Source organism: Scophthalmus maximus, chromosome 22 (genome assembly GCF_022379125.1).
Source record: "Scophthalmus maximus strain ysfricsl-2021 chromosome 22, ASM2237912v1, whole genome shotgun sequence".
NCBI classification, from domain to species: domain Eukaryota; kingdom Metazoa; phylum Chordata; class Actinopteri; order Pleuronectiformes; family Scophthalmidae; genus Scophthalmus; species Scophthalmus maximus.
The window spans coordinates 3,807,214-3,835,000 of record NC_061536.1 but is presented as its reverse complement, the minus strand read 5'-3'; the positions used below and the strand labels follow the sequence as shown (position 1 = coordinate 3,835,000).

General features: G+C 44.8%; 1 protein-coding gene across 2 annotated transcripts in view; it reads right to left on the bottom strand.

Annotated features, from left to right (window-relative positions):
• Positions 1-402: 402 nt before the first annotated feature.
• kcnh8 (potassium voltage-gated channel, subfamily H (eag-related), member 8) overlaps positions 403-27,787 on the bottom strand; it is a 47,348-nt gene continuing 19,963 nt past the window's right edge. For both annotated transcript variants that reach the window (XM_035621276.2, XM_035621275.2), the window contains exons 5-16: positions 26,630-26,867; positions 26,246-26,403; positions 22,246-22,450; positions 19,541-19,750; positions 18,047-18,246; positions 16,156-16,405; positions 11,539-11,753; positions 10,111-10,149; positions 8,638-8,924; positions 7,581-7,693; positions 7,202-7,281; positions 403-2,526 (exon numbers count right to left, since the gene is read on the bottom strand). In XM_035621276.2, the coding sequence (XP_035477169.2) occupies positions 1,981-2,526; positions 7,202-7,281; positions 7,581-7,693; positions 8,638-8,924; positions 10,111-10,149; positions 11,539-11,753; positions 16,156-16,405; positions 18,047-18,246; positions 19,541-19,750; positions 22,246-22,450; positions 26,246-26,403; positions 26,630-26,867 (2,541 nt within the window). In that variant the 3' untranslated portion in view covers positions 403-1,980. The remainder of the gene's footprint in view (positions 2,527-7,201; positions 7,282-7,580; positions 7,694-8,637; positions 8,925-10,110; positions 10,150-11,538; positions 11,754-16,155; positions 16,406-18,046; positions 18,247-19,540; positions 19,751-22,245; positions 22,451-26,245; positions 26,404-26,629; positions 26,868-27,787) is intronic.

The following is a 27,787-nucleotide window of genomic DNA, read 5'->3' as shown; positions in this document are numbered from 1 at the left end:
CAGGAACCACTCGACACTTCAAAGCAAGTTACATTTTGGAACCTGGTTACCTGTGGTCAGTCACCCATTATTTTATCTGGATTTAAGTATGATGTTACGAGAACTAGGCATATTTTTATAAATTCAATGAGGAAAATAGATACATATTTTTTTACATAGCCTACCCATGTTATTGAGATTAAAAAACGGGACTTCAATCGAAAAATGACTTGATTCTAAACCAAGAAAGTTAGAATATTTTCATGCCGTTTTATCAGTAACTGAGCAAAAATAAAGGCCTTTGATAGCCTTAGTATTGCACTTGCAGGTTGTGAGGAATATGTTTATTTTTATGGTTTGGATGAGGTTACCTGTAAAAATACCTGTGAACAAAAACGTAAGGTAAGCACATAACAGTCATATTTGTTGTTTATTAGCATAACAGGTCTTTTTTTGTATCTAATAAATATCAAAATGTTAAGGGAAAAGAGAAGTTTGATTACAGTACATTCCATTGGCAGAGAAGCAGAGTCAAACCTACATGAATTCAAGAAGAGAACAGTAGATCTGCCTGGGCCGAGAGTTATGACCTCTGTCCCAGTTTAGGATTTGCATCGGCTGGTACCAGCAAACACCACTGCCATAACCCTCGGGTGCAGTAGCATCACTTACTGCCGCCGCACACTCTTGCATTCTTCGAGGTAAAAAAATACATCTTTAGTATCGATACATTCATAGAAATATAAAAGCATTTTCATTTCCTTATTGTGCTTTTATGTGGGAATATTGCCTTTGCTCTTAACAGCTGAGAAAAGTGGACCTCAAGAAGAGCTGGTAATCCTGTGTGACGATCAGGGAAACGGCCTCCATTGTGGATCATGAACCCGTTTGGCATTGGTGGTTTGCTCCAGGCCGCTTCTCAACAGGGGCGACTACCTTGTTCCTAAAATTACCCCAGCTTTTTTTCAAACTGAGCCCACATCCAATAAATATGCGTCAGTAAACCGTGTTTCCTCTAAATAGATTAGATAAATGGCAAGCTGGATTTCCATAGGGTGACATGCAGCATGTTAATGTGTGTCTACAGGCACTACTCAAAAGGCTCGGAAAAGGCATGCAGAGAGCAGGAGGGAGAGAGTGGCAGGTGTACGGGGGGAAACAGTGGAAAAGAGAGACAGAGATGGAGAAAGAGTCCCTGTGCTCAGTGTGACAGACGACAGCAGGGGCTCTGCTGCCCAAGGCATAACACCCCCCTACCCCCACCCCTTCAATAACCAACTTCCCCCCCTTTCCTGAGGGCCAGCGGTAAAGAGCACCATACGTCCCATCGCTCTCCTCACACCATCCTGCACTGCCGGTACAACCAGCCCCAAAACCAGTCATGCACTGGTCCAGGCAATTCGGTGCATCGGACACGAGTGGGCAAAGGAAAGACGGGTTGAGAAGGAGATGAGATGGTAGAGATAGGGGCTTGGGGGAAGGATGTTAACTGCCCCCCCTCCCCTTCGTGTTTCCGAAGCCCAACACCATCATCCATGATGCTAATTCTCTTCCTCTGACCAACCCAGGCCGACCTTAAACCATCTCTAGCCAGGAGCAAAAAGAAACAAACAAAACAAAAAACAATAAAGGACGACAGAAAAGAACTCTCTCCATCGTGTCCCTCTTGTCCTCAATTATGGCGTGTGTCTCTCTCAAAGGGCCTCATGGTGGGTGGGTATCAGGTTGGAGGTGAGCTGTCCCCATAGAGGTGAACCAAACCTCTATATCCTGTCTAAAAACTCTACATCTCTACAAGGTAAAGCTAACAAACCTAATCCTTCTGTACTTGTTTTCATGCAACTGGATTTTTATAACACGTGCCTTTGAAACAAAAGGAATCTTATTTGCATCCCTGCAAATGTCCTGCAGTGATATGAGGGGACTCCAGTTGATCAGTTCAGGAACTTATCCTCAAAAATGTCCCGGAAAAAGTCCTGCAGAGTTCAAAAGGGGGGGCTGCTACAAACCCTTGGTTGGCTTGTGATAGCCCCCCTCTAGTCCAGTTTGAGGAGAACACCCAGAGGGCCGATGAGGGCCCTCGTTTCCTCCGTCCTGCGGAGGTGGACTGTGTACCCTTGACCTGAAGGAGCTACAAGCTCCGTCTATGTGGTGGGAAATCTCCGGTGAGCCGAGGGATGAGGAAGGCATGTGAGGCTGCAATTGGAGGACTGACGAGTTGGGGGTAGAAGGTGGAGTTGAGCTGGGGTTAGCGGGGTAGCCCAGCTGGAGGTCCTGGGGTCTGTGTGCGAGGGAGTCCATGTGGCATATCGCACCATGTAGGTGGGGGATTGTGAGAGGAGAGGAGGGTAACGACACAGGCGTGTCCGTCCAGATGGAAGCAGTCTGGGAGGGTGAAGGGTAAGACTGAGGAGGGGGCAGGTAACCGTGGTGTGCAGGGCAGCCCACTGAAGGGGGGGGCACTGATGACATGAGGGTCTCCATGAGTTGAGCCATTCTCTTCATGACTCTTCCAAGGTCGGCCACTTCCCTCCCCAGAGTGCTCACCTGCAGAAATAAACAGAGACATAATCTGTAATTTAAAAAAACAAAAAACAAAAAAAGCCTCAACCATGGATAAGGTGTGGCATGAAAATCCAAATCCAGACACACAAGTAAAAGAAAAGGAGCTCTAATAAATTAAAAGTTTGAATTCATATCAGACAACACAGGGTTGTTTCCCAAAATTAAGTATTGTATAATTTAGTTATACAATATGAAAAAAAGTTCCCCATATGAACATTGAAACATTCTTTTGCGTGACGTAACCAACAATTCCTCCTGTTCACAGTGGCCGTTATTACTCAAATGGAAATAACTGGCGTGGAAGTCAGACCTATGGATTTTGTGCCCAAACACTTTCAAGAAATCTATGAAAGGGGGATTTCACAGATTTTACACATTAAAGTGTGTGTTGACAGGTCTAGGGGAGTACTACTGCATGAGTGAAAAAAAAAAGGAAAGCTGTACATCGAGTGCATCGAATTTGCATTTGAAAAAAATCTGTGGGATGTGGTGTTAGAAATAAGTGAGTTTACAAGACCTCAAGACCTGTCATCTTTAACGGATTGGAGGTACATTAGCTGCCACTAGCAAAACTACAGTCTTATAAAGCAGTTTACATTAGGCTCGATCGCACAGTAATTGATGATTCACACAAATCCACCTATAATCTACTAGGGAAGGAGGGAAGAAGTCAAGTTCCTCGTTCAGCGCTGGCTGACTTCCAGCTTTGGGACTGAGGATCCTAAATGCCCATTGTTGCTTGAGGCGGAGTTTGACTCTGCCACCACGTCTTGCATTCAAATCAATGTTGTCTATGCGCTCAGGGGGAAATTATGGGGCGGACAAACAAACAGGACAACATCAATTTTTTTAAAAAGTATAATAAAAAAGCATTGAAAGCACCGGTGCTGCATTTAAAGTTCTGAAAGATCGTGTCCCTCCCTCATGTGCCTCCCGGCGATTTGGTCCGCAGCTTACGAACCCTGAACCCCACACGCATTAGCTCTCGTGGAGCAATCTCTGGGAGTGTGTCAGTGGTGGCTGACCTCCAGTAAGTACTTTGCAAAGGTTATAAAGGATGTGTCAGACATTTTTCTATTCTTCTACCACACGGCATAATAAAACAGAACGTATTTACAATTCTCACCAGGCTGCTATTTGTTCGCCCCGTTATCTCGTTGTGGTACAGTGCAGCCGTGTCTCCTGGAGGCAAGGGGTCATCATAGGGGTCATCATAGCTTACCAAATGTTCAAAAGATTCTCGAGCCGTTTGGTTTGTTTCAAATGGGAATAAATGACTTGATTGGTAAAAAAAAGGCAATTACCTTAAAAACCCCTAATGTAAGTTTCTGGCTTCATAATATTCTGGACAAATTGACAGCCAACAATAGGAGTTCTGTTTCTCTGGGAAACTACATCCAATCCTATCAGGCATAAGCTATATCGGCTCAAGTTAATGATGGGTTCTGCTGCTTTCATACTACTGCAAATGACATGCATGCTGCCGCGGCGTTGTGCGTATGTTTGTTTCTATATTTCAGCCAGCCGGGTCAGTTCAAATTGCAGAGAAAAGACAAACATCATCTGACCATTTTTCAGCGCACCGAAACGCCAATTAAGTATCAATACCCTGGTAATATCAAAGGCAGTTAGATAAAACTCTTCGTGAGGAAGGAATGAATGAAGTGCTTATGGAAATGTTCCCCTAATGGTATCATTAGGTAAAAGGCAACACCGAGAACAGAGCTGGGCACAGAGAGACAGGGACAGAGGCGTGGAGTCTCAGGTGAGCTTATTTAGGATAACACTATATTTTACTTCATCAATTTTTCAATATACATAGTAGTAATTAGGGGTATCCCTTCAGGAATTGCAGAAATGATTCCAATTTGGAACCATCCCCCCCAAAACAGTCAATTGAAATACCCATATAATAAATAAGAAACTTTCTAGGAAACACTTACTGTTTACCAGGATCAAAAAGCAGAATATACAGTCCATCGCTATGAATTTGGAATTTTGAGGTTGGTCAAGATTTGGGGTCAAAATATTTGTGCCCCCCTGCCTGCTGCTTAGCATGTAAGATTGTGCTGCTATAATTGGTCCTTACGCGGATGGGGGCGGGGGGTGGGGGGGGGGGGGTATTAGTGGCGTGTCCACAGAGGGCACGATCATGAAGCCCTGCCAACGTGCCATCTGCTTCTGCCAGTCAAAGCACTCATGACCATTCATCACACATCACCGCTGCTGGATGCACATCAGCCCACAGCAGGACACACAGCTCCAGGTGGGAGTCGCTCCAGACGCTGTGTGAATACGTCGAGAGGTGATCAGGCTCCGCGCATAAATATACTGTGCGATCACGACTGAACTAAATCAGCCTGGGAGCTCCCTGTTGCCCTCTCACGTCGTGCGGCTTACATGCAAAACATTTGCCTATCCTCAACATGTGAATTTCATTTCCCGGCACTTCAGTCAAGAGTGAAAATCCCCATTGACTGGATCTACCATACCCTGAGTTCCTGACAATAGTTTTAGGCGGACAAAATGTTCTCTCTCTCTCTCTCTCTCTCTCTCCCCTCCTTCACAATTGTCCCAGCTCTGGAGTGGCTGATAAAAGCCTGGATCTAAACTCTGGCTCTGATAAAAATAGAAAAGCTGAGAGCGACAGGACAGTCCAATCTGACACGCTGTCAACACGATTCCAGTACTTACACCTCAGAGAGCCCCATCGGACAAAACAGCAGCACTGGATGACCGAAGCCCGCGGCAACTACAGGTACATGATAATTGAATTGTGCAATGACCATTGTTATGCTAACTGTAACATGAGGATAGTATTTTCTAAAAAGCCTCATTCAGTGAAATCCGGATTGCTCACTAGATTGCACCAGATGTACAATACAGGATACCTATGTTTGCAAATTGGCAAATTGAGGTCCACATCTATTTTTTTGATTTCAATCAAGGTTTATTGTGTTTGGAACATGATATACAAAAGGGGCCACTCTGTGGTTTGCCTCAGCTCTGGGGAGAGTTTTAGTGTCTGTCAGCTCATTGTCTTGGTTTTACGGTCTGCAAATTTAACGCTTTTGGTTTGGCCTCGCCTCTTTCATCCTCCTTGTTTCCAAACAAACGACGGGCTGTTCCTGGCGAGCTCAGATAAATCTACTGTACACAACCTGCCCAGCACCCAACAGATAACCCAGTCATGCACTGAAGTCCGGATATTCTGTATCTCTGTATCTGCTGGATTTCAGTTTTGTGTGAACAGGTTGTTCCACTATCCCAAAATGTCAATAACTTTTACACTCAGTTTTTGGTAATTGGTTTTGTTGCGCACTGCTGATTTACTGTAGCTCACCACTGCTGTGCTTGTTTGTGCTCATGCGCCCATCATTTTGAAGTGTGTCTGTATGTGTGTATCATGTTGAATTGTTTCTTTATCCCCTCATAAGTGCAATTACTCAGAACATTCAGGAAAGGGTTTCAGCCCTCCTGTTCAGCTGTACATCGTGATTTCCACGACACAGTACAAAGGTCGCCGGGTCAAGGCCTCTCTTCAGTCGTGTTGATGCATTATTCACCTCCCACTACAATAAACCCTTCAGATGCATAGGCATTACCTTAAAGTCAAAGAGCAAAGGTAAGAGGTCAAAGGTCGCTGGGTCATTGCTGCATTCATACAATTTGTAATTCATTAAAATGTTGCCACTTCTGTTTGGCTCTGGACAGAATCAGCATTGCACAACATATGAAACTGACTACTATAAATAACTGACTGACAGTCTTTATTTCACAGTATGAATAATAAGCAAATGCCAGCACAAATTCAAATTCACTTCTGACTTTTCTCGAACATATAAACCCATTTTTGGTAACAGCCTTACATGTGCCACATAACATTCAGTGTTCCCATTTGTCATTTTTATTTCTGTATGCGTTTGTATTGAGCAGATAGGCTTGAACCCCCCCCCCCCCCCCCCCCCCGCCCCCGCCCCCTTTATCTCCTACGGTGATCAGAGTGGATGGATGCAAGTCAGGATTAACAACCTACAAGACCATGCTGAGAGACTTCCTGTCAAACAGCAGTAGCCCACTGAGACAGAGAAAGGACAACAGAGCCAGTATTTATAACTGTGAATGTGCTGCGCAACTGTTTTCACACTACTCCCTTTTATCCCTCCCTTTTTTGCCCTTTATGTCATCTGCCTTTTCTCTTTTCATCCTCTAGTTTCCTATTATTTCGTCGTTCTTATTATGAACATCCTACAGACTGCAGCTCAGTGGGAGGACGCAAACAAGCCTCCACACCTGCCAAAAGTCTAATGTCAATTTAGCCGCCTGCCAATCAAAACCATAGGATACGGCAGAAGAGACCATGTGTTTGTGTGTGTGCGTGTGTGTGAGTATGAACGGAGAATTTGAAGCTGGGTAACGGACCCCCTAAGCCTATATGATATCCATATGTACTTGACAATGGCACCTACCAGGCAAAGCAGATCTATTAAGTCCTTGTATAAAAATACAAAAGAAAGACGGGATCTCTTGAGCTTATTCTTTTTTCTTGGTTCATTAGTCCCATCACCCATCCTGTGCCTAACATGCTGACATTGCCATGTGGCCGAGCCCACCTGTCTGCCTGTCTGTCACAAAACATGTACACAAATCGTCCTACCTGCTGGTCAAGATGTCGCAGTTGTCCCCTGGTCTCTTCTGCTTTTGCTGCTAATTCTGCAGTGCTGATCTGCAGAATATCTGTGACACAAAAAAAAAAGAATTTGTTAGTTGCAAACCACTTTAAGCCTCCAACAAGAAGTACAAATTTGCACCCAGCAGTTAATGAATCACGGCAGCTGATAAATTATCTAGGCATCGATAGAAAGTGCAAATTCAGATTAATCAATCATCATCACGCAACCGTTCTGCCAGAGTTTGGGATGTGAACATTTCTCAGTACCCAGGATTTAGGAAGTTAGGGGGGGGGGTTTAATGGTTTAATGGCATAAGGTCATTTTTTGAGGGGCAAACTCGTGTGTGGTGTAGGATGGGAGGACCTGTGGCAGACGCTGAGGCACTGTTTGGTTCACTGACAGGACAGCCTCGGGTGGTGAAGGAGAAGGCCAGGGAACTCTCTGTGCCCTCCCCGTCTTCAGTGCCGTCCACTATCCTGCATCGCGAGAAAGGATTATGGGATCATTGTTGGATATTCTAAAAACAATGGTAATATTAAACATATTAGTAATCGATATAAATCATTTTAATATTCTCATGTGACACCACATCTTGAATTATGTAACATTACGAGATTCTTTAAGCAATGTTTTCTTTCTTCATGGTCTTAAAGGAATACTTGGCTTAGCATAGAGAATGGAAAGAGGGGGATAACAAAAACACCTACCACTACAGCACACTAAGCATTACAGTCGTTAAGCCAAGCTACACTAACCATCCTCTGTATAGAGCTAATCCAAAAGGTATATTTGACTTTTAATTGCTGAGCCCATGTGTCAGTTGTTCAATCATCTCAATATTTGATGTAAAAAAGTGTTTCAGTTCAGTTCTTTACTGTCCCGCGGGGGGGGGGGGGGTTCGGCTGACAGATAAAGACAAAGCAAAGAGGGTAAGCACATACATTACAGCGATAACAGACAATGATATCAATAAAAGAGCGTTTTTTTCTCCTCCTGTAACATGTTTTAATATCCCACTAATCATTTTAGATTCAGGGGCATGAACTGATCCCGATTCAGATCCCCCAAATTGGCGTGACCAGTGGATATCGGGGGTCAGAGGTGAGCATTTGGAGATCCCTTTAATACCTTTACATTTTCAAAGGAGCATAATCTGATTTATTCCTTTCTAAGTTCTTAAATCCCCCATCATATTTTGACCACGCCCAACAGGTATCATGATAAAGGATATGGATTCTAACCTCTCTTTCACTGGACTAGGTTTAGTGGTGTTAACAATGAAAGGTCATACAAATATTGTTATCTTATCTCAGCCCAAGTTTGTTCCACGGACACTTTGCAGAAGATTGACAAAAATAGACATCACAGACACACAGGCCAACACAGGCAGACAGACAAATCAATGGCGACCGGAACTCACCTGGGGCTGAGGTTGGAAGGGTCTAAAGTGGTGAGAGTAATTTCCTGGTTCTTCCTCCCAGAGCCCCTGGAGCTCTGCTCTGTGGTCTTCTGGCTGTGTCGAATCAGCAGAGACTTAGCACTGGCGTCCCTGAGGTTCACCGCTCGGTTCCGCTCCGATAACAAAGACACAGATGTGGCCTTGTCCTCTTCCTCCTCCTCCTCCTCCTCGTAGTCGTCCTGTTCCTCCTGCACCTCGATGATGGACGGATAACCCTGCACCACTTGCCCGTTCCTTCTCACCCCTGACTGCAAATAAGAAGGGGGACTGTTGTAAGCAGCGACAGACATCATTCAACTTTGATTCCAGGGATTTAAAAAAAATATGGCATTAGAGTGAGGACACATAAGACAACTTTGGCAGAATATAGAACCATGACAAAAAAGCAGAGAGCTCACATGGAACTAAAATCTATTAATGTCGAGTTGAATCATCTGCAGCATCAGCCTTGATGACTTCAAAGGAAATTTACTTGAATTGCAACTGAAAAAAAGAAAGATCATTCTGTGTCAAAAAGCTGCCATCCTCTGTTTTTTTCCCCTTCTTTCTCTAAATATGCTGAAGCCATATTTGTGCAGTTAACACCATGACCCTGGAACACATGCAGTAAGGACTTGCAAGTGCAAGGAGCATAAATCTCAGCTGGAGATTTAAGAGTAATAGTGTCGACCAAAAAAGCCCCAGGCATAGGCTGCAGATGTGACCTGCAGGATAATAAAGGCAAAATTAGTGAACTCTGACATCTGTAGCATTATAAAGACAAGGGCCTGTGTCCTCGTTTGTCAAAGGTCTGCAGTTGTGCTAAATTGCTATGACCCAACTCTCCTTGAGGAGGAAAAACCAGCGTGAGGTTAATGGGCTCCAGCAGCTAAATTGATTTTGCTGTAAATTACCTGACTACAGATTATTATATCTGTGTTATTTGTGCAGATTCTCAACAATGACGGGGACGCTCGGCAGCAGGTAGAGCATTTCATCGGCCTCCATTCTGCTTTACCCGTGATTTAATGACTGCTAACTCATTTTGTGCAGAATTGATCTCCCTCCTTCCTCAACCTGCCTACCAAAGGAAAAAAAATCTCTTCATCAGAATCATTAAGTCTATAAGAGTGATTGGGTCCATTATCAGTGATGGAGGTCTACTGCTGGGTGTCGCCCTGCAGACTTTTCATAGAGAAGAGAAATTGATCTGCGGTTAGGACTTTGATTTGGGTTTCGTCATTTTTATTGTTGGCTGATTAAAAGGTTGTGTGGACCGGTACTATCAGACAAGTCTGTGGAGTAAAAGGTATACTCGTCTTCAGATTGTAAATCATCAATTATTTGTGTGTGTGTGTGTGTGATGTGTGTGTGTGTGTGTGTGTGTGTGTGTGTGTGTGTGTGTGTGTGTGTGTGTGATTGTGGCTGTGTGTGAAAGTGCTTGTGGTGTGTTACCTGAGCATCTAGAGCTGCTGTGGACAGCCTGGCCTTAACCTGGAAGAGAGCCAGAGAGGAAATAGACAGTAAATGAACTGCGAGACGGAGCAATCAAGATGTGATCTTTCTTTTCCAAGTTTTAATTTACAGTGGAGCTATTCCACGAGGCTCAGCAGTATATTAAATCCTGCAGAGGGTAGAAGAATATAGCACGATTGTACGGCTCACGGTGATGCAATGCTGGAAACTATAATTACCCCCCCTATACAGCGATACTCTTGTGTTGTGCTCATATGCACTGCAGTAAAGCCTCCGTGACAGCAATCTCAACATCTCAGCCACAAACACACCCTGAGTTGCCGCCTTCCTTCTGTGGTCATTCCAAATCAACTCAGCCCTGCGATTTGGCCTGCTCCTCTGCACATTAGCGTCACCTTAAGGCCCTGAAGCAGGTAGTGTGAGTGTGTGTGAGTGTGTGTGAGTGTGTGTGAGTCTCTGTGAGTGTAAGTGGGGCAGCGTTGTTTGGGCAGGAGAGACGGAAACACCGGAGTGTAATTACAGTAGCAGTAGAGCTCTTCCAAGTGCCACGGCTATTTTTTGCCTTCTTTGTCTCTTTCTCTCACACACGCACACACGCACGCACGCACGCACGCACGCACGCACACACCTTATGTGTTTAAAGTGCCTGCTGTGTGGTGGCAATTTAAGATCTTTTGATTTTTTTTTACTCACTACAAACAACAATTTTGAAGCTATAGGACGGCGTGGGGGGGCATTTGGTACACTACATAGTCTTAAAAAATATAATTTCTTTAGTTTTGAGGCACATAGATGCGTAATAATTTGTGTTTCCCTCCCATTTTGGTCTCCACAGCCTGGCATTGGGACATTTCCCTGTGGTCTGACAGTCAACTCCACCAGCGATGATATAATAGGCAGCAATAAGCTGATGGATCTCTTGCATCAGGTGCGACTCTTACCTCACCTGCGGCCCGCAGGCACTTGTGTGTCCACACCATCGCTTGTACAGTTTGCCTTGGATAATATATCTGTCTATATATCTGCAGTATGAGCAGCCTGGAGGGCGGCCTAGGATGGAGTCAAATTCCCCTCCACCTTCCATTACCGGAAGCTGATCATTGTCTTCTTACAGAAGGAAACACATTAGCATTTGAACGCAGGGTAATTTCACCAGGGTGAAAATAGGATTAAAAAGGCTGCTTGAAGAAAAGACTCATGTAATTGTCCTACAAACTAGTTCTAATGCCACAAAATCAGCATATGCGTGTAATGTGAAACTCAGATTTATTGTGAGCAATGAGAAACGTTCCTCCTTCAGCACGTGAATTTGGAAAACAGCTACAGTATATCAGTCTGCACAGTAAAGCTAAAACATTCCATAAAAGGAAAAACACTGTTAGAGGAGGGGGACCTGGATGCACTCACGTGTGTCTCATGTCCCTCCCTCAGGTTGTATGTGAGGTCCTGCTGGATGTCCTGGACGAAGTGGTGGGAATATTCGGGGTAAAGGTCCAACACCTCGTACAGCCCCTTCAGGTTGATACACTGCAGGTCACAGTAGGTCAGGGCTTTCACGTCCGCATTGGTTTTTATCACCCGGTCGTCCAAGGACACGTTCGCCCCGATCAGGTCACCTTTACCTGCCCAGAGAGAGAGAGAGAGACATGTATACACATGGAGGTGAGAAGCAGCATCGTAGCATAATGCTTGCCGGTAAGGTGGTGACCCTGCAACATCAGATATTCCATTTATTGGGGAATGTCTGAGAGAGGACTCCGTTGAGAGTGTGTGTGAGGGGTTGTGGAGCAGTGCGACGTTCAGGCATCAGGAAGGCTGCCCGTCTATTTACCTGTCTATAAGACTCGTTTCAAGGCCTCATGTCGACATGGATCTGTGCTGCTCACGGGCTGCCGTTCTGCACCAGACCCTGCCCTCGGATCCCGTTGCATTCTAGTCATCACATGCTAAGAAAGTCAAAGATTTGTCTCTTTCTAATAAGACAACGAACAGCAAAAAATTAAGTTTGTCATTTGCGATTATAAGTGTCTTCAATAAAGGGGTATCAAAAAAATCTGAAAGTCTGCTTTTGCAAGTGTTAAATACATTCATTTCTATTTTCATACATTCAGATTTCTATACACGCAGCACTTTATCTATCACACACCATTCACGCACTGCCGACACAGCCATCAGGGGCAATTGGAATCGAACCACCGCCCTTCCAGTAAGTGGACGACCTGCTCTAAATGATCAATTGATTGGAAATTTAATGTTAGAAGAATAAACACCAACAAAAGGGACTTTTCGACCTCAGTGATCGTGTGGGTGAGTATAGCGTTAAAAGAGCCGAGAGGTAAGGAGGCGCTAAACCGTTCAGCACTTCTGAATTCTGAAATTAACTGGGAGCCAGAACAGGTGGACCCAGAAGCCACTAGAGGGACTACATATCCCATCCTGCCTTGGAGGGCATCGGGACCCCCAGGAGGAGCTGGAAAGCTCGGCCGGGGAGAGGTATGTCTGGAACACCCTGCTTAGACGGCTGCCTCCTGATCTCGTACAGCGGAAGAAAATGGATGGATGGATGGAGTATGGATATGCGACCAATATTAATGTGATTATCCTCTGGTATAACTGAAGGCGTGGGGTTTGAACAGTTGACGTGTTCTTAACTCGACACAGAGTTGGCATCATTGCGTTCGTGCCCTCCACGATTCAACACACGCACTGTAATTCCGGCTTTTGCCGACATGTGGTCATCCGCTCCTCGCAGCTCCGTCCACCGAACATCACAACAAAGAGACAACGGCAAAGCAGCCGGACTCAAACGGGACCGACTACAAGCTCCTCCACTCAATTTCTACATTATTAATAATACCAACCACATCTCTTGCTAATTAACCGCTGCCACTCACTTGTCAGATGATGTTGAAATCAAAGAGCACAAGCGGTCATCTGTGAATTCACCTCCACCAAGTGTGGGAATGTATTCAGAGTGAAGAGACGACGGTTGTCACTAATGACAAAGTAGGGTTTTGAGAGACGACGAATAAGCTGTTTACAGTCTGTGATTATTATTGATGAAACCTAATTAGTCTCGGCCCTCTTAGTAAATTTTTACTGTCTGAGTGAAGCGTCTGTGACGGCTGCTTCCTGTTCTCTTGTTACATATAGGACGGGGCTAAGTAGCCCGTTAGTGTTAATGCCCCTTAAGCTGGGATAAAATATTCATTATGGTCATTGTGAACTGTGAACGCTGCTCAATTAAACCACAGCTGATGGAGCGGCGGTCGTGACTGTCCTTCCTCCACTCCTCCTCTTCCTCCTCATTATGTCAGTCATTTCTTCTCAAACTCCTTCTTTCTTTCCCTCTCTCCGTTCCCCATTTGACATTGTCTTCTCCTCTCATCTTCTTTCTTCTTTCCTGCCTCTTTTCTACCCTGTTCCCTTTGTCGTCATTTTCTTTCTTTTCGTTCTTCCCGTCTTCCGTCCTTGCTTTATCCTAGTTGACTTTCCTTCATTCTGTTCTCTGCGTTTTTGTGTCCCCTTCATTCTTTCGTCACATTCATCCTTCTTCGCTGCATTCTCCTTTCATTTTTCACTCCATATTTTTTCTTTCCCATTTCATTCCTTCCTTCTTTTATCTTTAATTTAACAATTCATCCTTTCGACTGCCTAGTTTGACTACTTTCCTTCCCATCTCCATCACTCATTCCTTCTTATTCCTCTCCCGTTTCTTTCCTTCTGTCCTATATTCCTCCCTGTTTAGTGTCCCCCTACTTCTTCTCTCCTTCAGTTCTTCCCTCCCCCCTTCTTCCTCCATGTTGTTCTTTTATTCTTCAGGTTTTCTTTCTCTTATCATCTATTACTCACCCTAAAGTAGCTCAGCTGTACTCTGATTTCATTTTTTCCTACTACATCATCGTTCATGGTCCTCATTTTCTTCCTCCATTCTCTCATTTCTTCTTTCAGATATTCCACTACCTACACTCTGTCTTTCCTCTCTCCGTCGACCAAACCTTCTCCTTCACCTCCACCCCTTCTCCTCTATTCTCTCGCCATGGCCACTCTCCCGCTCTGCCAACATCTATTACGTGGTACAGAGCTGTCGCTACACACTTGTGTTGTGACAAGGAAGACAGGGATGGAGAAAGAGAGAGAGAGGGACACACACACAGACAGAGGAATGGGGCGAGAGAAGCTTTTTTTTCTCTCCTTCAGTCAGAAACTCAATGTCAGCCTGACCTGCACAGTCAGCAGGCAAGCACAGAGACAATGCTCAGCGCCTGTCAAGGCTACACACATAGACACAGACACACACCTTTTTTTGCACCAGTAAACAATTCCAGCTTCTTCATACACATGCTCAAAAACACACAAACTGTCTTTGGCAGGAGCATTTGTATGCGGAGGGAAACAACAGGTGTGAATACAACCACACACACACACACACACACACACACACACACACACACACACACACACACACACACACACACACACACACACACAAAGATGAAGATAAAGATTTTAAGTATCGCACTGACAGAGACAAAGTCATGGAGTTCCAGATTCAAATCTTTCACTCAATCACACATACTTTTCTGGCAAACACAAACTCGTGTCAGATTGGTCTATAAGTCAGTGTCATGGAGGTCAGATATCAGAAGTCATTAAGGTCAGTCGGGACAAGAGGCGGTGTTACACGGCAGATATACGTGATTGGAAATACTGCAAGAGCGAGGCCTGTTTCCATCTTCTTCTTTTTTCAGATTCATTCCGCACACTCAGGCGTGAATGAATCAACGTGACGTGAAGCAATGCTCACAATCCTCAACAACATTTTTGACAGCAGTTTTGCTGCGGAAAAATTCTCCTGCACTCAGAAGCCGGCACGTGTTGTGCAGATCTGTGGGAAGAAAGGGACGGTGGCGGGAGAATGCAACAATGTGTCCACCTGAGTCGCGCTGAATTAGTCCCAAAGCCATTCAGACAGACGTGACGTCAGTCATAACTTTAGAGATACTTCTCTCCGTATGAATTTAATTATTAAAATATACATTAAGCAGAGTATGGAATCAATTTGAGAGGCGATTTGGCTGAAGCAAGTATAGTTCATGAGAATATGGGAAAAAAGGAGGCTTTGAACTTCACCTCAATGTTTGCCGAGCTGCTCGTGTGCTGCAGCCTTTTCTTTTATGCATCTTTTATAATTCAATATATTTTTTCCTTTCATCAGAATTTCACACGACTCCTACTGCATTATCAGCACAACAGTGTCTATTAAAATTATAGAGACCATTCATCTTTTCTGTCTGAACTGAATTGCAGCCTGAGCAAACATTTGAAATCTAATTTCTACATAAATGACTAGTTACTCTTTTATTTTCCTGGGGTTGCTGTTTTCAGGGTTGGCCCACTGCTGGATTGCACCCTGAATTCTGGCAGCTGATATTGTACATCAGACACACACAGATTTAGACCCTGGTTCCGCATACAGACTGATTTCAACTACCTACAAGAGACAGGGCTGGACAGCATTTAACTGCCCTCGACGAGACTAGATGGAACTGAAATTACCTGACCCTAGTGAATTGGACTGATGAAATGCGCTGGACTGAACTGGACAACACAGATTAAACTGGACGGGACTGAATTACAATGCTACAGGACGGACCTGACACACTTAGCAGTACATCACAGGGTGGAAGTGGTTATACGTAAATGGAATTGGACGGTCATGGATTGCTCTGAATGGATTACCGAGCTCATCATTTCGTACAGTCTGCAGTGGCTGAATGTCCTTGTCGACATCTGCTCACCTTCACTGGACCGGCTAAAATGTATTCATAGGGTTATGTCACCACACCTCAAGCACAACTTTGAAAATTAATGAATCTCTCCCTGTTTGTGTGGACAGCTCCAGTACAGACAAAGTCCGTCTCTGGCATCTACGTGGAGTAGATTTTATGGCAGTTAATAATTACTAATAACAATACTGTCAAAGGTCCTTCTTCTAAACAATAAGCATCCCTTTATCCGTACCCAGGATGGCGAGCACCATGCCGTCCTTCAGCACCTCCATGGAGCCCGAGCAGACAAAGAAGACGGCCTGGAGCGCGTCGCCTTGGCGGAGGAGGTACTCTCCGGGTGCGCAGAAGGAGGTCTTGATGTGCAGGGACAGGGAGCGCAGGCAGCCTCGGCTGGCGGAGGCGAACAGCGACAGCTCCAGGATCTCCTTGTTAAGGTGCATAGTGATGTCGGATCGCAGCTCGTCTGGGAAGTCCTTCAGCAGCTGCGGAGATGATGAGAGGGATGAGGACAGAGGGGACGCGAGCGGGACAGCTGTGATAATATCGCATGCTGCAACTCTGTGATTACATTCCCAGCCTTGGTGGCCTTTGATATTATTCCTGAGCTACAGTACTACAGGAAATATTAATGTCAAGTGGAGCAAAGGTCATTTATACAACCCGAAATAGTTTGCCCTATCAGGGTTTTGCAATCTGTTGAACAGGCGGAAAACCAACTCCAAAATATTCAAACTTATATCTATATGTTTTAATATCCACTTAGCCAATAACATATTTTATCTTTGTATGTGCCATATTGAAAATAATGGATCCAAGAACTGGTCTAGAACAGCGACATCAGCTAAATGATGGGCTGTGAGTAAAAACACAATCAGATCACAATATTCCCAGTTGCAGGACTAATCCTTTCCCCCAAAACACTGCACGTCATTTATCCGCCTGTCTCGATGTCAGGACAAAGATCTGCAGCTCACCGTCGCACAGTCGATCAATGAGTCATCAGAGCCAGGCTGACTTTAATCAACAGGCCCATCTATAATTCATCTGTCTGGGATTCATCATCATCATCATTCCATCTCAGCGCTGGTCTGGGCTCTGACAGCTGTCTCGCAGGCATTCGCAGCCTGGAGGGACGAGCTGCTATTAGACCACTGACTGACTGGCTTCCCTGGGCTTGTTAAAGTAAAGGTGCTCTTCACCCTCCTCCTCTGTTTGTGTTTCCTCTGAGCTGTCCTCATACCACTTTGGCAAATTTAGCCCCGTCTCCGCCCTGTCTCCAATTTTCAGCTGAGATTAATGTTTATCTGTCATGTTCCTAGTTATTTAGTCGATTTGTCCGTGTGACACGACCTGCAATTAATGTCACCATAACACCAACTTAAATGACCAGATTATCAACATGAACATGCTCCAAAAATGTTTGTTAGAAGCGTGCGTATGACCTAATAACTACTGTCTCCTTAGAACAACATTGGCAAAGTACTGAGATTCTTCATGTCCTTCAAGTGAACGTAGTGACATAATACTCTATTACAAAGTTTCTATTTTTATTTTAATAAATGTAGTGGGCTAAACAGTCCAATTTGTTTCCATTATTTATTGAGCTTCAAATATAGCAAAATAGAAGTATGAAGAACCCTCGCAAAGATGTCCACATCCTACAAATTGTACATGGCACGTAACACGAGTTTGACATCAACTTCAAGCAGCGTAGAAAAGGGTCTGCGAGGGCTTAAACAAAATGACAAAATATCCTGTCATCCGCAATTGACAAATGTGAGACAGAAGCGATGCCTTTGTCTGTCCCGTCATTTTCTTCATCCTTGTCCTCTATCCTGTCCTTGTCAGTCAGCGCCGAGGAAAACATCATGCTCGCGCACAGTGAGGGATCATGCATCATCGATCACTTTACGACGAGTTTAAATGTGGCCAACGTGTGAGGGGAGAGAAATATGTGATCTCCCGGGTGAAGCATTGATCCCCACAAGCTGTGCTGTCGGGTGTCAAAATGTAAGTTAACGGAAAAAGGACAATAAGGATTTATACCACCTCGAGTGTATACGCTGCATGTGCATTGGGTGGCGTAGCGGCACAAAAACCCTCATTTTTTGGTTTTTGTTTACCTCATTACAGTCGATGCCGTTGTTGACAGACCAGGTTGTCTGAAAATACTCCAACATTCGCTGCTTGAGGCTCTGCGGCAGATGATGGACGCGTATGAAGTCCTTGAGGTCTTTGGTTCTGGTGTGATACTGGGACCAGCGCGAGTACATCCTCTGGATAATGGCCGTCACATTACCGAAGACCAAGGCATGCATCAGTGCTGCAGGCCAGAGGAGGAGGAGGAGGAGGAGAGGAAGGGATGAAGGAGAGTTAGACAGTGGATAATGGCTTTGTCCAGACAAGGAACAAAAGTATAAAAAAACTTGTTTTGTCATGTTTTGATTTTTGTACTTCACTGTAAACGCAAAGAGGCGACCGGAGTTCTCTCAGTGACAGTGGAGAGCGGGTCAACATTAATGGGATGACTGGGACTTGCACGCTCCGTCTCTTCATGCCATCACAGCCAAACAGAGCTCTCAAACAATCACACAAGATCCTACTGCGTTTTAAGTTTAAGTGGGTTACCACGTCGCTGCATTCAACACCATTTGAACGAGGATGAGGAAAGTTTGCACTCACTGTAAATTATCACGGCAAACGAATGGGAAAAATTAATAGTCAACGAGCAAATGTTACATTTACATTCATGTCTCGCAAAACCTCCCAGACAAGGAAGACTGGTGAGAAGAGATGATTTGATTGGAATGACAGATATCTGCCCTTTACACGCCCAACATAGATAATGTATTCTCCTAATCTCATTCGTGTTTTTCTCCAGCGTCGCAGGTGTTCCACACACCTCGGGACATGAAAGCACCGAACACAGGATAAACGTCTAGCGTGACACTTTCCCGTTTTCTGACACTGCCACCTCTCAGTCACAGCATTTAAGAAACTGTTTTACGCAAGTTTATTTCAATCAAATTCTTCTTTGTCTTCGTGCCCTTGTAGAAGGGCACAAATGGTGGTTTACTGCTGGAAGTAATTCTAATAAAGGCAATAATCCAATTTCCTCCACAAACACACTGGATTTGACCTATCCACACTGGTCTGACATAATTACCAACAGGTGCTGTGTATTAGTTTTCATTTTGCGTTAATACACGAGGGACAACATGGATTCGTGTGTGTGTGTGTGTGTGTGTGTGTGTGTGTGTGTGTGTGTGTGTGGTGTGTGTGTCTCTGTGGCGGTCACTGCCCCCAGGCAGTCAGGGACATTTAACGTTAAGCTGAACCCACGTGAGAACTGTCCACATGGAAAACTCTGCCACAGTGACCTGTCTTCACCCCCCCCCCCCCAAAAAACACACCTTGTGCAACGATCCAGCGTAAACACTTTCATGTAAATTATTCTTGCCACTGGATTATAATGGAGCTGTGTTCACAATTAAAATGTGCATGTTTTCTTTGGCCACTGTAATACTCGTCCTTTATGTACAACAAGGCCAGGGTAGACAAGCCTCCACAAAAATCTGATGCCAACACGTGCTCGCTGATGTGTGTGTTCTGCGTACCTCCTATGAGCATCACACAGACAGAGAAGATCTTTTCGGCATCGGTGTTGGCCGACACGTTGCCGAAGCCCACGCTGGTCAGGCTGCTGAGGGTGAAGTAGAGTGAAGCGATGTAGACGCTCCGGATGGAGGGTCCGCTGCTGGTCCCATTAACGCCTCCTATGGTGTAGTACGGAGACTCCAGGCGCTTCCCCAGCTCATGGAGCCACCCTGGATTTCAGTGGCGAGAGTGGAGACATTGATGGACAAAAAGGAGCTCGTAGTAAATTCACATTCACTGCTTTTTCCCAAGTTGGTTACACTGTCCCACTGTCACACCAGCAGTGTCATTGAGAGGCAAAAGCAATTATCATGAAACCCATCTGTTCTGAGCAGTATCTACGGCAGTTATTAAAAGAATAAAAGAAATAATCAAAAGAATATTCACATTATTTGAATACTGACACATCCCCTCTTCTGACAGTCCAAAGGAATTAGATGTTATCGACACGAATTCATCGTGCGATTGCACAGGATCTGTAGTATATGTAAGTACAAAGTGCTCTATTCATTTGAAATTGTGCGGTGAAGCATGTCGGCGCAGACAACGCAGGCAGCACCGGGCTCTGGAAACTGCAGGAAACAGTGGTCCCCTCTCCATGCCACAGCCAGAACAATGGATGTAACAGAAGAAACTGATGGGGTGCACAGGAACCAGAACTGATCTCTGGGCAGCGCAGTGCGGAGACGTGCGGCTGATCCTAGGAGAGTCTCCCGCAGACACTGATGAATGGTAATTGGATGGAAGCCCCTCATAGCTGCACGACTTCAGCGTCAGAAACGCATAATTAGAAGACAACACATTAATCCTGTCTCGCGCACCGACCTGTTATTTTTTCATGACACTGAAATGCGGTAATTGGTGAAGAATCTGCATCGTTCCCGTGACCCAGTCGATGCTGACCCAGAACCAGTTACGAAGACACCGGGGCGAGGTGACTGCAAGCAATGTGGCTCATCGATACTGACCAGAGATCAGCCCAGGGGGCCTCATTATATGAGGGGCCTGGAGGCTGAGGGCGAGGCCTGGGGGCTCCGTCATTAATTACGAGAAGAATCACGACATTGGCTAAGACACACACACACCGACACAGTTGCTCGTGTCACGTTTTTTCTTTCCAAACGTGTTCTTCAAATAAACAGACATAGGAATCAATAAATTGATGAAGAAATCATAAACTTAATTTAGCTGGTAAAACACCCAGTTTACTGAAAGATTAAGAGACCCAGACAAGTATGCAGTTCTGCCTCTGGCCTGCAAACACCCACTGCCTGATATGATAGCACGGTGAGTCTGTAACATAGTTATTGGCAAGGACCTCTCAATTCAATATGTCCTTCAAACCAACATGCATGTTGGCGTGTTTTTCATTTGATCTATGAGGACTGTCATATCACTGCAGTGCTTTAACACCTAAATAAGATAGCTTTGTTATGTGCTTCATTGTGCCAGATGATTTTTTAATCCTGGTTAAATATATGTAGGAGGGTCTGCAAGTGAGTATCAAATCCTACATGCCAGAACCACGGAAATAAAGATCAATGAAACTTCAATGTACCAGGACATTGACATGTTTTTGGTCATCCATAAAATAAATTTGATCAAAAAAGAAAGAAAAATCTATTTTTTTGTATTATTAATGCCTTGTGATCAATGGAGAATCCAGGAAGAACATTTTCATTTTACAGCCTATATATTTTTGAGCCATGAGGCATTTATTCCGCAGATTGTTCAGACCAGTGTTTCCTTCATATCGATCGAGTACGGAGCCTGACAAAGCTGGAGACTGGCTCCCTCGGATAAAAAAAAGGAAGATGAAATGAAAATAGCTCCTGCCTCGCTGGTGAACCCAACAACAACAAAAATACACAAACAACTGCATTGTCATCAACAGTTTGTGCTATTTAAGACCATCAAACTTCCACTCCCGTGCGCCCCACCTAGTCTCCCCTGAAAAACATCCTCCCATTTTGAATGATTTCAATCTGCGATGGGTTTTCAGCCGCCAAGCCGGCGTCTGACGCCACTGTACCACTGCCCACGTTCCATTAGCACCTCGGCAACAGAGTTGACAATGAGCCGCTGCAGGCCCACTTCACGTGCCACTCAGCTCTCCCGCAGCGGCAGGTAGTAGTCGTGTGGTCGAATCGGCTGCAGGACTGAGGTTTTAATGTACCACTCCCTCGTTGAAACACATCATTTTGTTTCCTTTACACTGTAATGTTTAATTGTTCTCGTTCATTTTCTATAAAGACAACATTCTGATTATTTATTTAGAGAAACTAAATCCCTATTCAGACTTATTTATTTATGTTTTTGTAATTTTTATTAAAGAGGGAGAGCTTGTATTTTTTCTTTCATTTGTAAATGTCAGAACTAAATTGGAGTCTCCCATCTCTCAGTGTTATTTTGAGGCATGTTTTGTCATGATTCAGCGGATTCAGTGATATAACAAAGACCTCTGCTTTGTGTAAGAAGAAATAATACATATTAAAAATCGCCCAGTAACACTAAAACAAGCTGAAGATACACCTCCTGAAATCTGGGTAAGAGCCCAGCAGCAGCCCCAGTGAGCTGACAGGAATGATGCCATCATCAACAGCAAGGGAGCCGGTCGTTTTAGATTTAGGGGGCCGACGCCTGGCATCCTGTCCGCAGGACTCACCGATATCCCAGTTGTAGGTGTTGGCCTCCATCTCCATCTTGCCGATGATGTACCAGATGCAGGCCATCCAGTGGGCCAGCAGGGCGAACATGGACATGAGCAGGGTGAGGACCACCGTGCTGTGCTGCGAGTAGCGGTCCATCTTCTGGAGCAGCCGCAGCAAACGGAGCAGACGCACCGTTTTCAACAGGTGGACGACCGACACCTGGGGATTAAAAAAAAAAAAAAGGACCCAAGGTGAGGTTATCTTTGGGATTCACACGCAGGAAGCTTATGTTTTTTTTCTCCATAAAGGGCATCTCCTTAACATGGTGGCTGTCACAGTGCATCGCACCTACATTGAAACTGTCTGCACAAACACATTGTATATATATATATATATATATATATATATATATATATATATATATCAGCACTGTACCAGTGTCACGTATCTCCACAACTACTTCCTCTGAAGGAAGTAGTTGCATGGTAAATCTCTCGGGGGAAAACTCAATACACACACACACACACACACACACACACACACACACACACACACACACGTACATTCTCACACACAGCACTGCTTGAAGTGACAAAAAGTACTTGACCATGCTTCAGATGCTCTCGATCATTAGAGGCCACTCCAACGCGCTCATGTTCTATAATTACACATGCTTGTGAACAATACGATCTATATGAATATCTCCTGATCAAGGACCCTCGAATATGAAAACTGCCAACTAGAGCAATCAGGCGCTGGCGGGAAGGCGTGTTTGTTTTGTCTGTTGATGGGTTTTTTTTAACCTCCAATCCTCACCATCAACATATAGTATTTCTCTCCTCCCCTCTTCTCTCCCTCCATCTTTTGTACTTTCACTCGGTCAGTCCTCGGCGGGCTAAAATGCTTTTGTCACAAGCCGCCTTCTGCCTCCCTTTACCGACTTACACAGGCAATGTTATGTTCCTCTCACGCCTTCCCCACACTCATGTGCTGTAGATGTGAATGTCATCCATTGTGCACCTGCTCCTCGGGCAAGCTCCACCAACAATCATTTGGGACTTGCCGCACTGTGTCACCATTGGCGAAAATAGGCACGCACGCACGCACGCACGCACGGACGGACGCACGCACGCTTTATTTAGAAGGATGGAGGACAAAGAGGATATTTGTTACCTTTCTGTGAGGAGGGTGTATAGTGTACGTGCATTTGTGTGTGTGTGTGTGTGTGTGTGTGTGTGTTTGTGTGTGTGTGTGTGTGTGTGTGTGACACTGAGAAAGTGGGACAGAAATTCCATAGAAAAGGTACTGTTTATAATGTGATAACTTGCAAATAAAAACGGAGGGGAAGATGGAGGATGTGGGACATGAGCAACAAATAAATTAGGAAGAAAGGGGAGAGAAAATGTGTGCGGCTGTGTGTGTGTCTGATCTTGATAGTTTCAAGATCAGAGTATTTTTACAAGCTACAGTAGCAGGAGGAGGCGTGTGGACAGTCCTGCATGTGTCCCCAGTATGCCGAACGCCCCTTCTTCCACACTCTCGCTGTGAGAAATTGAGAAGTGGTGCAGCACAAGTGGTAATGAAGCCTCCTACCGGGCCCCGGGGAGAGGCACCATCTCCTCTCCATCATCTATCACCGCCCCACACCCCACCTATGGAGAGAGGCTGCGGCGCATCCCAGTCTCCGCCAGCAGCGTGAGCAGTAAGCAACGCGCCCGTCAATGCACACGCACCACCTGCCACTTTCTCCTCCAACTTTTCCCTCCCATCTCACCCCTGACATTCACATTTTCATTTTTCTCTGGTCATCAGGTGTGAAATTTAAATGCGGCTGCCTGATTGCTTGCTCTCCCTCTGCTTTTGAAGGCCGCATTTGTGCACGAGACTGTAACTTTCCAGGAACACTCATTATTTCGTCCCCTGCAGCCACGTCTATAGCCCTACGAGCCAATCGCAACAACGCGACTGGCCACGTTTGTTTTAATTTATTTTATCGATGCAGCAGTATCAGGCCAATAGGCATGAATAACATTGTTCTCCAATACCAACTAGGCCTCCAGGCCCATGAAACACAGGAGCCCAGGAGTTTTAATAATAACCGAAGCAGTTCAGTTTAGCACAATTTACATATTGTCAGAAGATAGAAAGAGGAGTGGTACCAGCCCCCTGCGACCCTCAAAGGATAAGCGGTATAGATAATGGATGGTTGGATGGATGGATGAAAAGGTGAAGTGAGAGACGGTGACAGTGTCAGTATTATTTTCAGCATTATAACCAAAGCTCACAATTGATGTTAACAGCATTTTGGGTTTTCTTCTGATCAGTTCGATTTCGGTCAACAGGATATGTGTGTTCAGATGGTGACTGTTTTTGCTGGACAATCACAATGGGGGAGAAAATGGAAATATGAGGGGGAAAAATGAAGGAACAAATACTGCGAGCGTTGCTCTAACTATAAAAGAGTACGGGAAAAAGAAACAGAGAAAAATGGGAAAGGAAAAGAAAGTCGGGAGAAGAAAAGAGAACACCAGTGAGGGACACTGCTGAGGCCGAGCGGCTCATTTTGGTGAAAGATGGCTGCTGTCCTCAAAGGCGACATCAGTATGAATGCTTTGTCCTTAGAGGAGACGTCACGCAGAACGCTCAACAATTGCTGGCCATTCTGGCTCTCTCTCTGCAGGCTGCAGGGCCCAGTAGCCCTAAACCAAAATCCCGACCCACTGGGAATGAGTGGTATTTCCATTAATAGAGTCTGATACCAAAACGGCACCTCCACCTGGAGCTGCGCCCACCCCTCCACCACCCCTTCCCTTCACAGTATAAATAACATTATCTTTCCCCCTCTTTTTTCCCCCCCTCACACAGCTTAAAAGCTCCTCTTCTGTTTTTACCTCTGCCAAGGAGGTTATGCTTTCACCTGTGTCTATCAGTTAGTTAGTCATTTTGTCTCCAGAGTTACGCAGAAAGTCCTGAAGTGACCGGCATGATCCAGAGTAGAAGCCATTCTAGTTTGGCGCACATCCAGATCCAGATACTAATCTGGATCTGATGAGAAACAAAATCTGAATCCGCAATTTCTCGGCCTTGGCAGAGGCAGCCGCGCTCCTGTTTTCTACTCTCCTTAATTATAATATTAACCTACATCCTTTCTTTGTTTTCCCCTCTTTTATCCCTCACAGTCCGCTTAACAGGAGCCCCGCCATGCCTCCATCCTGTGAACTGGACCTTCTGCTTCGAATAAACGTAGCGGAGGGAGAAAAAAAAAGCAGCATAAAGCACAGTCAAAGCATTTTCTTTCTTCAAATTAGATGCCAGGCAGCAAAAACTTACATAAGCAACCAATCAAAGCCTCCCTACAGTGTAGTGCGTCCAATCGGTGATATCATTCAACCAGAGACGAGACAAGCAGTCTACCTAATTGCTCCAGATCTCCGTTTCCTCCTCCACTCAACTATTCTTAAGGGGGTCATGTATTTGACTGGAGCAGAACAGGAAAATGGCTTTAATGATACAGATTTGATTGTTTTCTCAGCACTTGTGCAATATGTGGAATCAATACACAGAATCAAAGAGGCAATGGAGCAGCGCTGGAAACAATCTATTCGATCTATTCTTATAAAAATGTGAAATGTGCTGGAGGTATTGCATGTGCACACAATGCACCACACCGGTGACAGGATTTCTGCTACTGGACAATCCATCAATCATGTAAATTACATTTTTCAAAGTCATGTTTGGTTAGGGTTGTACCCCTAAAAGACCTACCTTGTCTTTTATTTCCTTCATCTTCTTTTTCTGTATTTACCTTTTACAATTACTGTATTGTAATATTAAATAAAATAGGTAAAGTAGATGAAAAATATTGTTTGGAACTAATATTTTATTTGATCATTAAATTCTACATTTAAGAACAATCAAGAAATGACCAGTTTACAATGAGCATGATGGTGTTGTAGATTAAATCTCAGGGGGTGGTGGTGGTGGTGGTGATGAAACAAGCCAATGGCTACTCACCACGCTGACTTTGAAGGCATAGAGCAGGTCAAAGGGCAAGGCGGCCACAAGGTCGATAATGAACCATGTGGTCAGGTAGTGGATGCAGATCTGTCGGGCGTCAAAGATCACTTGGCCCGATTTGCTGACATAAGTGGTGCGAAAATTGAAAACAATGTCTGACAGGAAAATAGAAAAACAAACACAAAAACAGAGACATTTGGTGGTTGCAAATGTTGGTTGCGCTCTGTCTCAAGAGTTGCTTCACACACAACATACAAGTACATACAATGTTACATGATTTAGACCAGTAGAGATTTTGTCTCACTTTTATATGCTGTTTGCTGTTGACCGGTATCATAGAGAACCCCAATTGCATCCACTCCCTACAACTGTAGAACGCACCTATAATGAACAGTATCTCCACAGCGATGTCACTGACTGTCGTGCTGCGGGTCATCTCGTCGTCATCGCCGATGAAACACACGTTGTACGGCACCGTCACGGCGACATAGAAGGTGGCCAGCAGGATCAGCCAATCCCAACCGGCCTTGAATGTGCTGTAGTGCAGCAAGATGAATTTGGACTTCTTGGCATCTGCTACTTTGTACTCTGGCAGCGCGGGCGGATCGCCGAACACATTCTGGACAAGACAGGAGAAGAGAACAGACGCGAGAACCGTCACATCCACTTTGTTCTGATGGCCCAACCCATGGTGTCTTTCTGCGCACCCAAGGCTAATCCCAAGATGGGGCCAGAACACAAATTAAATAATTTGCATATTTGCTTATTTTATAGATTTTTTTTTTCAATTAAAATCCCAGTTTATTCGATGTCCCTGTCGTACAGGAAAACAGTAAGGTAACCGAGAGCTTGGCGATAGCTGAACAACTTTTTGAGATCTTGACGTTTGTTGCCTAAAATTGTAGTAGAGTTTTACTACAGAGCTCAAATATTACTGGACATGTTACATTTATCAGGTAAATCAAATGCAACTCTTTGTCTTTTGAATGTGTAAATAACCAACTGTCGGCTGTTGGTTTGCCATATGGACCTCAATCGGTGATACTGTGATGTGCGTAGAGCTTGTTGCTAATCAGCAGAGGCAGTTTTTAGGCTTCTGGAAGTCTTATAACTTGACCCAGTGAGAGCGAGGAACATCACAGTAACACTATAACCAGCTCAGGCTGGACCCATTGTGTCTTTAACAGACTACGCAAAAGATACTTGTTTTGCAGCCAAATTGTCTGCAGGTAAAAAAGATCTTTGACAGAGTAGAATGCTTGTGATTAAATTAGACTAAATTGAGCTGCAAATACTTGATGCTCTTGTTGATTCAAAGTGATCCGTGATACAGAGCATGGGCTAATGCGACACAGTGTTTACCGAACAGGAAAGCCCCTCTCCACCCAGAGACAACATTTCTACTCGGCTTACCTGCCCTTTGATTTTATCTACTGTGTAACAGCAGTTATCGCCTCAATCCCCGTGTTTTACCGTCCAACCCCGCCCACTCTCGAGAGATCCTTCGTCATGTTACATCCTGCCCCAGTTGTTTGATGT